The 14,945-nt window shown below is 49.3% G+C and overlaps 1 protein-coding gene across 1 annotated transcript; it reads left to right on the top strand.

The window, feature by feature from the left end:
• The first annotated feature begins 3,362 nt into the window (after window positions 1-3,362).
• Window positions 3,363-4,929, top strand: LOC109784467 (aspartyl protease family protein At5g10770-like). The gene is made up of 2 exons (XM_073504816.1): window positions 3,363-3,471; window positions 3,686-4,929. The coding sequence occupies exons 1-2, from the start codon at window positions 3,363-3,365 to the stop codon at window positions 4,927-4,929; spliced, it is 1,353 nt and encodes a 450-aa protein (XP_073360917.1).
• Window positions 4,930-14,945: the final 10,016 nt, after the last annotated feature.

A 14,945-nucleotide genomic window follows, 5' to 3' on the forward strand; every position in this document is an offset into this window, starting at 1 on the left:
CCCAGCTCCGCCGTGGATGGATGTAGCAAAAGGTTTTGTTGGTCGTAGCAAAACCAATAGCGGTTGCAGCAAAAACGTCACAGACGCCGTTGTGGGTCGCAGCTCCGCCGTGGATGTATGTAGCAAAAAGTTTTGTTGGTCGTAGCAAAAACCAATAGCAGTTGCAGCTCTGTGCTATGTGGTTGCTGCAAAAAAAGTCGTGACCTCGGTGGTCACCGGTTCCAGCAAAACCGGATCGTGCCTGCAGCAAAAATGATTGTTGATTCCAGCAAAAAATTAAATGCAGCAAAAAATCACGGCGGCGACCGCCATCGCCGCTCAGCACTATCCTCTCCTATTTTGCAGCAAAAACAATAGTTGGTTCTAAAAAAAATCAAATGCAACAAAAACATGCAGCCATCGTCGTCGTCATTGAGCACTATCCTCTGCTGTTGCAGCAAAAAACAAAGCTGGTTCTAGCAAAATCAAAAGTGGGTTCCAGCAAAAAAATTAGCGACTTATTCGCAGCCACGCCGGTACCGTCGACCACCATCCTCGGTCACCTACAACAGCGGGGGGTAGCAAAAAGCGAGCGCGTGCGGTGGTTCCGATGGGCACCTGCAGCAGCGCGTGGCAGCATATGTGTGGAGGCCCGCGAGGGAACCCAACCGTTGAGATGGGGGAGAAGGGAGGAGCTGCAGGACGGTGAGGTAGTGTCGCGGTTGGGCCAACTCGTCTCGGTGGAGGCAGAAGACAACGACGGAGGCGCTGGGCTGTGAGCAGGAAAGAAGGAATGCTGGAGAAGATCAGGTGAGCGATGGATAAGGCAAGGGAATAAAAGAATAGAAAGAGGGAAGCTTGTGGGTCCAAAAAGACGCGTGGGACGCGCGACCGGCGCGTCGCTTCGGCCGGTCTGCCGGCAGCAAGCGTTTCCCTTAAATTTAGGTCACGTTTTGTGTCCACACTGATATGAGACAGACGTGTCACACTTCTGCTCGTTGTTCGGCCTGGACCCGTGCGTTGGCCACCCAACCACATCTGATTTTTTGTCAAAAAAGACCACATACGTTTCTGGATTGATAAAAAAGACTACCTGCTCATTGTATCGACAAAAAAGACCGGCTATGCCATGGCGGCAGGCTTGGTAGGTGACACATGGCATCTGTTGTCACAGTGCACGCCGGCACGGCCTGCCGCCACAGCGCACGGTGGCAGCCTGTGCATCACAGGGAATTGGCCGGGCCAACAGAACGGAAACATGCTAGTGGGCCACACGACGCGACGCGACTTTGGACTGTAGGGTTTTCAATTTGTTCTGCGCATGCATAGCAAGTACACGCACATGCACCACCATTCTACTCCCTCCGTTTCTAAATATTTGTTTTTCTAAAGATTTCAACAAATGACTACATACAAAGCAAAATGAGTGAATCTATAATTTAAAATATGTCTACATATATCTGTAAGTTGTAACCATTTGAAATGTCTAGAAAGACACCATTTGAAATGTCTAGAAAGACAAATATTTAGGAACGGAGGGAGTACTAGCGGGGCAAAGCCTGTATGCATGAGGCATGCACAGCCAGCGCTGGTGGTGCCCAAAAATTGTTGCATGTACTTGGATGAGGCGCGGTAACCGAAAACAATCGTCTCTCAACTGACAGCCCTGTAATCAAAAGTCGTGTTGCGCGCAGCACCCAGTACCTGCCGCCACAGGGCGTGGCGGCGGGGCCCACCAGCGCCCCTTCGTTCCGTTCGCTCGATTGATTGGTTGTAATGCACAGGCTGCCGCCGTGCGCTGTGGCGGCAAGCCCTGCCGCCGTGGTCTGTGGCGGCAGGTGCCACGCGTCGGCTGCCGGGCCTACCGCCACGGCATAGCTGGTCTTTTCTGTCAATATGTTGAACAGGTGGTCTTTTTTGTCAATCTGAAAACGTATGTGATCATTTCTGGCAAAAAATCACACCATATCCATTTGGGAGGGGGGGGGGGTCAGCCACCCAACAACTTTCCTGTCAGTCCTTTTTGAATCTCCACCGCATGAAGGAGAGTGTACCCATCACAAGACATGAAGCTGACATGGGAGTCGCTGGACGCACCACCACCAACTAATCCTTACCTCAAACATCCAAACGCCACCAACCACCACGGTCCAAATTTGAGCAGAGGTGGCCCAGATTCGCCGCCACCAGCAGCATCACAACCAATCGAGAGGAAAGAGGCATGGTTGGAATGAGACACTAGGAGGAGCAGCCGACAAGGTGGCTGAAGCAGCCGTAGGTCGGGGTCGGGGGGGGGGGGGGGGGGGCTCGAGTAGGTGGAGTATGGGGAGGGGACGCGCTGCACGAACTACAGCCCTGTGACGGCGGCGAGGGAGTGAAGAGGACGCAACCAGAGGAGACACTGGGCCGCCGCCGCCGCAGATATGCGATGCTAGGGGAGGGATGCGCACCACCGCGCAAGGCCGCTGGCCGCCGGACCAGGGGCCGCGCCGCCCCTCGCCGCCAACTGCCGGGGCACCGCCGCATTGGGCCGCGAATTGCAGGGACGCGTGTGTGAGGGAGGAAGACCCTGCTGCCGCGGCCTCAACACGGGCTTTGCCCGAAGGTGGCTGCCCACGGCGGCGAGGGGAGGAACCGGAGGTGGGGGTGCCGGAGGTGGCGTAGAGTGGGACACCGCCCATGTCATCTAGGGCTACGCGATGTGGCAACCAGCAGAGTCCCTCTTAACCATTCAACCACATATTTGTTCTCTTGAAGCATTTATTTTAGTAACAAGGTCACGAAGATGATGCATTGGCACGCAAAGGAGCAAAATGATGGAGTAGTACCGAGACACCTGGCTGATGCAAGGTAACAACGTCCTATGTTACAAAAAAACTACTTTTGCGACTAGCAACAATGAAGGTAAGCCAATTAGGATGCAAGGTAAACAAGACCTTCTGTGCAGAAAAAAAATCCAACTTTTGCAACTGGCACTGAAGGTATGTGATATGGATGGATATATTTGAAAGCTCACTTGTGCCGGCTAGCCGCGCAATTTTAGCCTCAGTGTCGGAACCACGGACGTTGATCCCGATCCACTTACGTATGCACACGCTGTTTATACGTGCGCGAAGCTTTGGGCTGATCGTGGAAGCATATAAACAAGAGAAACCACACGCACAAGACTGAGAATAACCATTTTATATGCCCACATTATATGATATCAGTCGCCATTGAAGAACCCAGCTGCTAAACAAGAACAATGCTGACGTCCTCGACGTACCTCATGTGCTCATTCATGGCTATATATAGGCAGGCTTCCGCCAGGTACCATGCAACTACCACCCGGCTTCCGATCTCCACTACTAGCTACACGTTACGAGATACTAGTACAAGCAGCAATGGCTTCCGCCATTCCCTGTCTGCTCTTGTGCTTGCTCATTCTTGCTCCTCATCTCGGCAGCTCCTACCGCACAGGCTCCATCAATGGCGGAAAGCATGTCATCACCCGTGCGTCCCATGAATCCAAGAAACCATCGACCTGCTCCTCCAACCCTTCTGGTGAAAATTCTACAGTATCTTCATCATGTGCTTGCAACTAAGTTTGCTCTTTATGCTAAGTTGTTGAAATATATTGCCCACCTTCCTGCATCAGTTCGGACTTTTGGATGAGTTAACTGGAGAATGAATTCAATAGCTGCTAACTTATCTACACCTTGTGCAGGAGATGGCAATGGACTGGCTGTGACGCATCGGCTGAGCCCGTGCTCTCCTTCCGCCGCCGGTCTGGGCCAGAGCATGCCCTCGGTCGGCGACGCCTCCAGCCGCGACGCCCTCCGCCTACGCGGGCTCCTCGACGACTCAGCGGACAGCCGTGGTCTGACGATCCCCTCGACCGGCACCCCCCTGGTCGACCTTCCGGATGCACCGGAATACCACGTCGTCGTCGGCCTCGGTACTCCGGCGCAGAACCTCACCGTGGGATTCGACACGGCCACCATCGGAGCCACGCTTCTCCAGTGCAAGCCATGCGCCGCCGGGGACCCATGCGACAAGGTCTTCGACCCCTCCCAGTCATCATCCCTTTACGACATTCCATGCGGCAGGACATGGGAAGGCTGCCCCATTACCCGTTGCTCCACCCCCGGCTGCACGTTCCGCGTGACACACAACGGCTCCCTCGTGTTGAACGCGTCCATGGAGAAGGACACCCTCACGCTGGCGCCGTCGGTCCACCTGCGCGGCTTCAGGTTCCTTTGCATGGAGATGATGAGCGAGGTGCCGACGGACGGCACGTCGGGAGTCCTCGACCTCAGCAGGAACCACTACTCGCTGGCCTCACGGGTCCTTCTGTCCCCAGACACGGTTGCCTTCTCCTACTGCCTGCCGAGGGGCGCCGAGTCCCAGGGCTTCCTCTCCTTCGGCACCATCCGGCCGGAGCTCGCCGGCCGCAGTGTGAGCTACGCCACCCTGCACAGCAGAGCCCCTCGCCGGAACCTCTACTTCCTGAGGCTCACCGGCGTGAGCATCGACGGGCTGGACCTCCCGATCTCCGCCCAGGCGCTCGCCAGCGACGCGCTGGTCGAGGTGCAGACGACGTTCACCTACCTGAAGCCGCGCGTGTACGAGTACCTGCGCGACCTGTTCAGGTATGCTATGAGTAATTACAAGGTGGCGCCGGCGTCGGGCGAGCTCGACACGTGCTACGACTTCACCGACATGGACGCTATCGGTGTGCCGAGCATCACGCTCAGCTTTGAGGGCGGGGCGAGCCTGGAGCTCGGATTGGAGCAGATGATGTACTTCAGCAACCCCCACAACATCTTCTCGGTGGCGTGCCTCGCGTTCGCGCCGGCGCCGGCGTACGGGTCGGGCGCCTCCGTCATCGGATCGCTGGCGCAGGCGTACACGGAGGTGGTCTACGATCTGCGTGGAGGCAAGGTCGGGTTCGTCGACAACCGCTGCTGATCGATCAAGCCCAGTCAAAGCAGCACGTGCTAGCATGCATGCAGTATATTGAGGGTTGGTTCTTCGAAAATAAGGCTCTCACTAGGTAGATGGTTCTTCAAAAATAAGACTCACAAGAGTCGGCGGTGATGGTGTGGAGTGGAGTTATCTCCGCGCTAGCTAGCTGATGGATAAGCAGCAGCTGGATAAGTTTTTTTCTGTATAAGTTAGTGTTATGCTGCCTCGGCATCTTGATTGTTTCAGGCTGTATCGATCGACCGATAGCCAACGTGCTTGGTATTTACATTAATAAAATAACGGATTCTATAACTCCCGAATGTCAGGATTTTAGCGTTTGGTCTCGAACGCCTCGACTGCCGTCAGATGATTTGCACACATCTTAGAGCAGGTGACACTGCCAAGTCAGCAAAGAAGTAGTTCGGGATTTTTCTCTCAACTCCCGAACGACCGATTGACCAAACGACATCGTCTCCTTCTCCTCCCTTAGCTTTATCCCTTTCTTTCCCTCATCCACTGTTCCTCTCCACAACGTCTCTGTGGATCGCCGCTAGCTGCCGCCAGCTCCCCGCGCCGCCGCGTTGGGCGGGGTCGAGGCCGCATACATCTGTGTGATCCTCGCCGGGGTAGAGGTGCGGTCGTGGCGGAGGCCAAGCGCCGCCGCGGTAGTCGTCTCCCCTCCTCGAGCTCGTTCAGGCGATGCTGACCGGAGCGCGGCGTGACTCTGGTCCGCTCCCACCGACTAGAGGTGCGGTCGTGGCGGAGGCAGAGCGCCCCCGCTCGCCCACGCCGCGGCGGCGGGCTTCTAGGTCGTCTCCCCTCCTCAAGCTCACCGCCCGGCTCGAGGTGTGGTCGCGCGAAGAGGGCGGGCGCGGGGATCACGCGACGACGGTCGCGGCGGCGGCTGAGGCGTACAGGAGCAGGAGGAGCGGCAGCGGAGCAGTGCAGCGCTGTGCCATCTCTGCTCCCGTCCGGTGAATTGGGGGAGGCATCGATGACTCCAGCGATTCCCGGTGTGCACTGGGCGGAGAGTGGAGTCGGGGTGCCCGGCGATGAGTCCGCGGTGAGGCAACACGATGGGCTCCTCACAGACGGCGGCCATCCTCAGAAGGGAGCCCGACGGGGTGGTGCTCGAGCTTGAGCTACACCACGGGTGAGGGGGATCCGACAGGTCGATGCGTCGCCGCTCTCCTTCTGCAGTTTTGTGTCTGCATCTGTACAACGTCCCATTTCCCCCATTTTTTACCTATGACTGATGAACTTTGCTAGATGCTGAGTACCATGAGCTTTTCTGAACACATTTTTGCCACTGCTTGTGTATGGAATAGTCCCTAAATTTGCCATGCTACACTAAAATCTGAGTAGAACACAATTTTTTGTTTTGATTTTTGTAGTTACTAACTTTGCCATGTGAGTAGTACACAAATTTAGGTTTTTGGTCCTAATACATGGCAATTTCTAATCACGATGTTTAGCACAACATGGCAATTTCTTAGATTATTACAAATTCTCATACCATGGCAACTTTATAAATTGTTAGTTCATTCACACATGACAATATTTTTTATAGATTTTGTCTTAATATCATGGCCCATCTCAGATTGTTGTTTTCTAATGGTTATATGGCAAATGTAGGCTTTTTTAGTAACTATGTGTCATATAGTCATATGGCAACGAGGTGATCATTGCATTTTACGGGGTTTTTTTGCCATGAAAAGTTAATTTGTTTTTGCCATGGCATTTTTTGGAGTTCTTTTGGGTTTTGCACGCCAATTTAACAATTGCCATGGCAACTTAATATGTGTTTTGCCATGGCAAGTGTAGATGTTTTCCCACACGTCGACCATTAATAACTTTTCCGCGACAACATTTTAGAAATTATAATTTATGGCAAACTCAAATTATTTTTTCGCCATTTTGGGAACTCAAAATTATGTTTCCATGGCAACTCAAATTTTATTGTTGTGACAAATTACATTATTTTATTGCCATGGCAAAAATCATAACATGTTGCCTTCAATGGCTTTTGCTTTTCTAAAAAAATGAGTTGTGCCATGGCAAGTGTATTTTGCTAACGTAGCAAAAGCTATAATTTGCCATGGGCCGTAAAGTGAATTTGCCATGGCAAAAAACTTCATAACTTTTGGCTTTGTAAAAAAAATGTTGTGGCAATGTCAATAGTTTTGTATTGATGATATCGAAATTTTACCTACTATTGAAGAAAAATTGACAAATTTTTCTTTTAATTTTCCATGGCAATTTCCCCTATGCTGGCATGGAGAAATTAATCTATAACGCCATGGCAATTTATTTTTGAACCTCTATTTTTTCTATGAGAATTTTATTAATTTATTGCCATGGCAATTTTTACTGTTTTGACATGGCAAGTTTACCTATTTTTGCCATGGCAATATTGGACCTTCAAATGAAAAAAAACATGGATTTTTTTCTTTCAATTAGCCATGGCAATTTTTCCTATGTTGACATGGCAAATTTATCCGTAACGACATGGCAATTTCTTTTTTTAACCTCTATTTCTTATTTTTGAATTTTAACTTTTATTTTTCCATGGAAATTTTTACCTTTTTGACATGGCAAGTTTACATATATTGCCACGGCAATATAGGACATTCAAATGGAAAAAAAAAAGATGGCAAATTTTTCTTTCAATTTGCCATGGCAATTTTTCCTATATTGACATGGAAAATATATCTGCAATGCCATGGCAATTTCTTTTTTTAACCTCTATTTCTATTTTTCTGTTAAAATTTACTTTTTTATTTTTCCATGGCAATTTTTACCTTTTTGACATGGCAAATTTACCTATATTGCCACGGCAGTATAGGACCTTCAAATAAAAAAAAGATGGCAAATTTTTCTTTCAATTTGGCATGCCAATTTTATCCGTAACGCCATGGCAATTTATTTTTTAACCTCTATTTCCTATTTATTTTTTGTTCAAATTTACTTTTTTATTTTGCCATCGCAATCTTTATCTTTTTGACATGGCAAGTTTACCTATATTGTCGACCTTCAATTGGAAAAAAGCGCAAATTTACCTATATTACCTTTACATACATGTCAATGCAATCGCTAATGGTTTTTTTCATGTCAAACCAACTTTATGGGACTGGCATTTTTACCTAATTTTCTTTGAATATTTAACTTTACATATGATCCATGACAATTTTTTGTCCCGGCAAAAAAGGGCTTGTGTTTATTTTGTCCCAGCAAAGAAGGGCTTTTTGTGTCGCTTCTGGGCTTTTTCTTTTGTTTCTACAGAGAAGAGGCATGTAAGGCGGTGTTCCTAAAAAAGGGCTTGTAGGGGCAGTGGGAATGGGCGTTCGGGCTGGGGGCCTCTCGTTCCAAACGAAATCATTCGGCCGGGCTAAGATGGCGTACCGAACCTTTCGTTCGGTCTGGTACGCCCCCAGACCGAACGTTCGGTAGTTATCGATGTCCTAAAATAAATAAAGGTTATTGCAAATTGTTGTTCGTTCCAAAAGGAAATTAAGTTTAACACAAAGTGAAAGGACCCTGGAAAAAAATGCTTGTTTGCCAGACTGCCTTTTTCCCCCGAAAAAGATTCAGGTATATTACTATGTTGTGTCCCACTATTCAGTTTTGCCATTAAAAATTACAAATATTCAAAAATGCCATCAATCCGTGAGATGCTTGCTCAAAAACGCCATTAGATAACTCAAAAATGCCATTGTTCCGTTAGATATTTGCTCAAAAATGCCATTAGACATCGTTATTTTCACGTCAAACTCATTGACCATGTTATATGATAAAAATAAGTCTAGACCCACATGTCAGTTCTCTCTATCTCACAATGATAAGTGTGGCCCCAATTGTCAGGAGTAACCAAACGAATAATTTTACAGGAAAATAAGAACGCCGTTGGGATCAAGTGGGCCCCACACTTTATTATAGTGAGATAGAAGGAGAGCTGGCATGCTGGTTCATAGGTATTTATGTCATTATAACATGGAAAAAAAGATTTGAGATCACAATAATGGTGTCCAGTGACATTTTTGAACATGTGTCTAACGAAGCGATGACATTTTTGAGCAGTTGGAATTCCTAATGGCAAAACTGAGTAGTAGGACAAAACCGATGGCATAAATGGTAAAAACCCCTACTATGAAAACCATCAGAAATACAAAGCACCACAAACACAATGAAGATTGCATCGAGGTCTCTAGACCATCGGATGATCACTATTGTCACCAGAATGAGTCCGTCTAACATATTGAGAAAACACCTTTGGTGCCTTTTACATCAATGTGTGTGTTCGATTCCTTTCCCCAAAACAAATATGAATGTTTCATTTATAAAATTTTAATTTATATTCGTTTAGCTATTTTTCTAGAAGCAACGTGTTTATTTATCCGTTTTTTCAGTTTCAATGTGTTCGTTTATTTAACAGGTAACTGTTGCTCTGAAAAACAATGTCGCTCTGTTCCAGTCCTTTGCTTTTTTTAGGGGTGTTCCAATCCTCTGCTGGGCTAAATAACAGGATACCCCCCCCCCCCCCCCCCCCAAAAGAAAAAAAGGGTAACTTTTTTTTGAGAAGAAGAAAAAAGGATAACTTTTTTTTTAGACAACCTCACGAAGCTTTATTAATTCGTCACGATGTTTATAGGGACGGATGGTAAATTTCCGAGGTGCCCTAACAAACATGGCGGCCACCACCGAGAGAAAAAGTATGCTTCGCTAAATTGTAAGCTTCATGATTGAAGCTCCTAAATTCATGACTAAAACTACAAAAATCAAAAAGCACAGAGTAGTCTATTATTTCATGTACAATTGCACCGTAGCTAGCCGAGTTATCCAGCTGTAGATCTTGCACCACCACTTTGCAGTCTGTTGCAACTTCAATCCTCCTCTCGTACAGATCATCCGCCAAAGCTAGGGCTTCTCTGATTGCCCACGCTTCCAAAGTAGTCGGATCAATGATGTGATTAAAACAGAGAGTCGAAGCCCCCAAGAATAGGCCGCTGTCATCTCTGCATATTGCACCCACCGTCCCAAAACCAGCGCTGGACACCGCAGCATCCACATTTAGTTTCGCATTACCCGTACTAGGTGGCACCCAAGACGAGGAGCGTACCACCGCCGGCGCCTGGTTCCTTGGTGATCTGTTATTGACAACCTGCAGCTCGGCCAGATATTTGGTAATGAAAGTATTAACTGAGTTTGGTGCTTTGAAGATATTTTCGTGGATAGCCTTCCGTCGGGCTCCCCAGATTGCCCATAAAGTAACGACCAGGTGATCAAACAGCTCCCTTGGGAGGATTTCATTCATAGCAAACAACCACTCCTTCGGATTATCTTCCCCCTGATCAATCATATGTGATACTAACTCCTCAGGCGTCAGAGCCCATACACTTGCCGGTTGCCGCAATCGGACAAGAGATAAGCGCATGTTTCCATGTATCGACTTCACCGCAGATTGGGCAAGTGTCTTCCGTAGCCATATGCCGGTGCTTCAACAGAGTGCCTGTGGGCATCGACTGTCGGGCAAGACCCATACAAACACTTTCAGCTTTGAGGGAACCTGCAGGTGCCATATCAGAGACCATTTGCTGTTTTCGTTGGGGTCATACGAGGTACTCCCTTCCACATCGAGCAGGGCATCATGGGCGTGTTTTAGTCTCAGTATCATCCTGTATGCCGAGCGTACACTGAATCCTCCGCGGGGCTCTTCATGCCATGCCCAGAAATCATCGACCTGGTGTGTGCATAGCGGGATCCATAGAATTGCCTCCGCATCACCCTGAGTGAAAACAGACCGGACCAAAGCCTCATTCCAGCTCGCCGTTGTATTATCAATAAGCTCTGCAACTCTAACTGGTGCGTCTGGTTGAAGCGATGAGGCAGGACACTTGAAGTTGTCCCGAGGAATCCAGTTATCACGCCAAATGTTGGTCGTTTCTCCATCCCCTATTCTGCGAACAAGACGATATGCCAAAACATCTCGCCCGTCCAGAACTGCCCGCCAAATTTGGGAGGGGTGCGAGCCAAGTTCCGCTTGAATCAAGGAGCAGTCTGGGAAGTAGACCGCCTTAAGAATTCTGGCGCTGAGAGAAGTGTCATCCGTGAACGTTCGCCAGGCTTGTCTCGCCAGAAGTGCAAGGTTGAAGATCTCCAAGTCATGAAACCCCAGACCTCCCAAATGTTTTGGCATAGTTATAGCGTCCCATGCAACCCAACAAGGCTTTCTCTTCCCCTATTTCGAACCCCACCAAAACTGTCGGATGATGGAGTTAATATTCTGACAAAGACCTCGTGGCAGTCGGAAGCATGCCATGGAATAGACTGGAATCGCTTGTGCTACTGACTTGATTAGAACCTCTTTCCCAGCAGATGAAAGCAACTTTGCCATCCATCCCTTGATCTTTTCCCAAACCCGGTCTCTGAGGTATTTGAAAGTACCATTCTTCGAATGACCCACGTCAGTCGGCATGCCCAGATAACGCTCACTCAGATATTCATTTTGGACATGCAGGGTGTGTTTTATATTTTCCTTCAACTGTGTTGGGCACCCCTTGCTGAAAAAGATTGATGATCTCTCATTATTGATCCTTTGGCCCGAAGCACGACAATATGTATCAAGTAGGTTTGACACCAAATTTGATCCCTCCACACTCGCCTTGAAAAGCAGCAGGCTATCATCGGCAAACAGAAGGTGATTTACGGTTGGAGCCGTAAGAGCCACCTTGATACCTGATACTGATGATTCAGAACTTGATTTATGGAGGCACGAAAGGCCCTCTACTGCAATCAAGAATAAGTAGGGAGAAATAGGGTCTCCCTGCCGGATACCTCTTGTTGGTTTGAACGATTCAAGCTTTTCACCATTGAAACACACAGAGAAAGAGACTGAGGAGACGAGTAAATTGCATAAAACCACCACTTTGAGGGCTAGGTTTGCGAAAAACACTAGGATACAGTTTCTCTGCAAAAAAACCACATCTTGCGTAATTGTTCTGCAAAAACCACTGATCGGCGGATTTGGCTCGGTTAAGTGTGTTTATGACAGATGGGGCCCTTTTTTGCCTACGTGGCGTAACATTTCGTGCCAGGTCAATTTTAATATAATTTTACAAACTAGTCCATAGATTTTTACATAGACACCCCTAAATAATAAAAAATGCAATCAACCCACGTGCATCCGCCACTGGTTGGGTCGGTCAACGCAGCCCGCGTCGGGCGCCTCCTCGCGCAGGAGACAAAATCGAGGGGAGGGGGCGGCAGCCCTCGCCGGATCCGGTAGCCGGCGTTGGGCGGCTCCTCGCCTGGAGGCCAGATCGGGGCCGCGGTGCGGCATCCTTCGCCGGATCCGGCAACCCGCGCTGGGCGTCTCTCGCGCGTGAGGCCAAATCGGTGCGGCGGCGCGGCATCCCTCGCCAGACCCGGATGAGGTGGCGAAACTAGAGGGGAAATCGGGGCGACAACGCAGCTTCCTTCGCCGGAGGTGGCGACGACTCACGTGGTGGTGCGCAGCCGCGTGGTGCATCGAGGGCACCGCTGCCGTGGTGGAGTGGAGCGGGGAGCGCCGGGGCTGGCTCGAGGTGGGCACTTACCCGCCTGGTCTCGAGGCCAGCACGGCGTGCGCAGTCGAGCGGCGGCAGCGCCGGGCGCGTTGTGGTGACTGGCGCCATCGAGTTCGAGGAACGCTGCGGCGGGCACGCGTTGTGGGTGTTCGACTTCAAGTCCAAGAACTGGACCATGGTGCACCCTCCTCCGCAGTTCGCCGGCTTCGTCTGCTCCGGCGAGCTCCTACTTGCAGCGGCGTGCGGGATCCTCTCCTCGGGCGGCTCGGGAGCGAGGTTGACGAAGTCCAGGGAGACGGGGCAAGGGCCTGGGCGGTTAGGGGAAAGAATGTTGGGGTGATTTTGCTTTTTGACCCATCCAGCGCACTTTGTGCAAAACGGTATGCCACGTCAGCGAAAAAGGGGCCCCATCTGTCATAAACACACTTAACCGAGCCAAATCCGCCGATCAGTGGTTTTTGCAGAACAATTACGCAAGATGTGGTGTTTTTTGCAGAGAAACTGTATCCTAGTGTTTTTCGCAAACCTAGCCCTCAAAGTGGTGGTTTTATGCAATTTACTCCTGAGGAGACCATACCCCATAATAACATTTATCCAATGATGATCAAATCCGAGCTTGGTCATGATCCCTCTCAGGTAATCCCACTCCACTATGTCATAAGCCTTCATCATATCCAGTTTCAACGCACAAAAGCTGTTTGTTTTTGCCCTAGACCGCTTCATAAAATGTAAGCACTCATAAGCACATATAACGTTATTCGTAATCAGCCTTCCGGGGACAAAAGCAGACTGTTCCTCAGAGATTATATCAGGCAGAATCACTTTTAACCTATTTGCAATGACCTTCGAGGCTATCTTGTACAAAACATTGCACAAACTAAAAGGACGGAATTGAGCAAGTACTGTAGGATTCGTTACCTTTGGGATCAAGACTAGTACTGTGTCATTGATAGATTCCGGGCTCTCCTCGCCCTTTACAATTTTGAGCACTATCTCTGTTACTTCATTGCCGCAGACATCCCAGTGTCTCTGATAAAAGTGGGCAGGAAAACCGTCAGGTCCCGGGGCTTTGGTCGGAAACATTTGGAATAATGCTGTCTTGACCTCCTCTTTAGTGTATGGGGCACAGAGCTTTGAATTCATTGCGGATGTCACCTTCATGGGTACGTGCGAAAGCACCGCCTCCATATCCTGTACCCCCTCCGAGAGGTACAAGCTCTCGTAGAAGCTCTTAGCTAGCGCCTTTAGCTCCTCCGGATCAGAGATCTCAACTCCCAAGGAATTCTGAAGTGTCTTGATCATGTTTTTTTTTCGCCGCATACTGGCCCGTAGGTGAATTTTGTGTGTGTTCTTGTCACCCGCCGCAAGCCACTCAATACGAGCTCTTTGTCGCCACATAATCTCCTCGCGGTGGTACAGCTCTATTAGCCGCTCGTTAATCTTCAGCTCCGTGTGGGACGGGCCTAGTCTCGTCGGGTCGTTTTTTAGATCGACCAACATGTCCTTCAGTTTTTTTATCTCCTTCTTGACACTCCCAAAAGTATCCCTACTCCACCTTCTTAAGCCCTGCGCGAGACCCTGCAGTTTGTGCCGCAGCTCATCCACTGACGTGCACAGGGGTCCGGTCCCCCAGCCCGTGTGTATACAATCCTTAAACTCATCATGCGTTTCCCACATCAATTCATACTTGAAAGAGCGCTGAGTCCGATCCGCAACTTCCTCATCTACTCGAAGCAACAGCGGAGAGTGATCCGACGTGACGCCCGTCAGGTGTGTGACAGAGGCCAATGGGTATCTAGCTAGCCATGCAGTATTGGCCAAAGCTCTATCAAGCCTGCACTTGGTGTAGCTGCCTCCTACTACTTTCTTCTCAAAGGTCCATTGGTTACCTTTATAGCCCAGATCCAGCAACATGCAAACATCCAGTACTTCACGGAAGGCTTGTATCTGAGCATTACTCCTCTGTCCAATCCCTTGGTGTTCTTCTGGACGTAAAACCTCGTTAAAATCACCAATGCATAACCATGGGAGGTCACTCAAAGTACTAATATTCTTTAAGGTCGTCCATGTTTGGTGCCTCAAATGAGTTTGCGCCTCCCCATACACACATGTCATTCTCCACTTGGCCGCACCCTGTTCCTCAACAGAGACATCGAGATGATAGACGGAATAACCAAGAATTTCAACATTTATTGAATTGTTCCAAAACAAGCCAATGCCACCACTTCTACCTTCACTACCAACAGCGTAAGAACTATCATAACCAAGCGTTCCAGCCAACGCTTCTACCCTAGTGCTATCCATCTGAGTTTCAACAATGCATAAGAGGGTAGGGGTAAATTGTCTCGCGAAATCGCGGAGCTCTCGAACCGTCACAGCTTTACCCGAACCACGACAATTCCAACAAAATATATTCATTGGGCCCGGCGGCGCTCCTCGAAGGAGCCCGCCAAAGAA

The sequence above is a fragment of the Aegilops tauschii genome, chromosome 7 (genome assembly GCF_002575655.3).
Source record: "Aegilops tauschii subsp. strangulata cultivar AL8/78 chromosome 7, Aet v6.0, whole genome shotgun sequence".
Lineage (NCBI taxonomy): Eukaryota > Viridiplantae > Streptophyta > Magnoliopsida > Poales > Poaceae > Aegilops > Aegilops tauschii.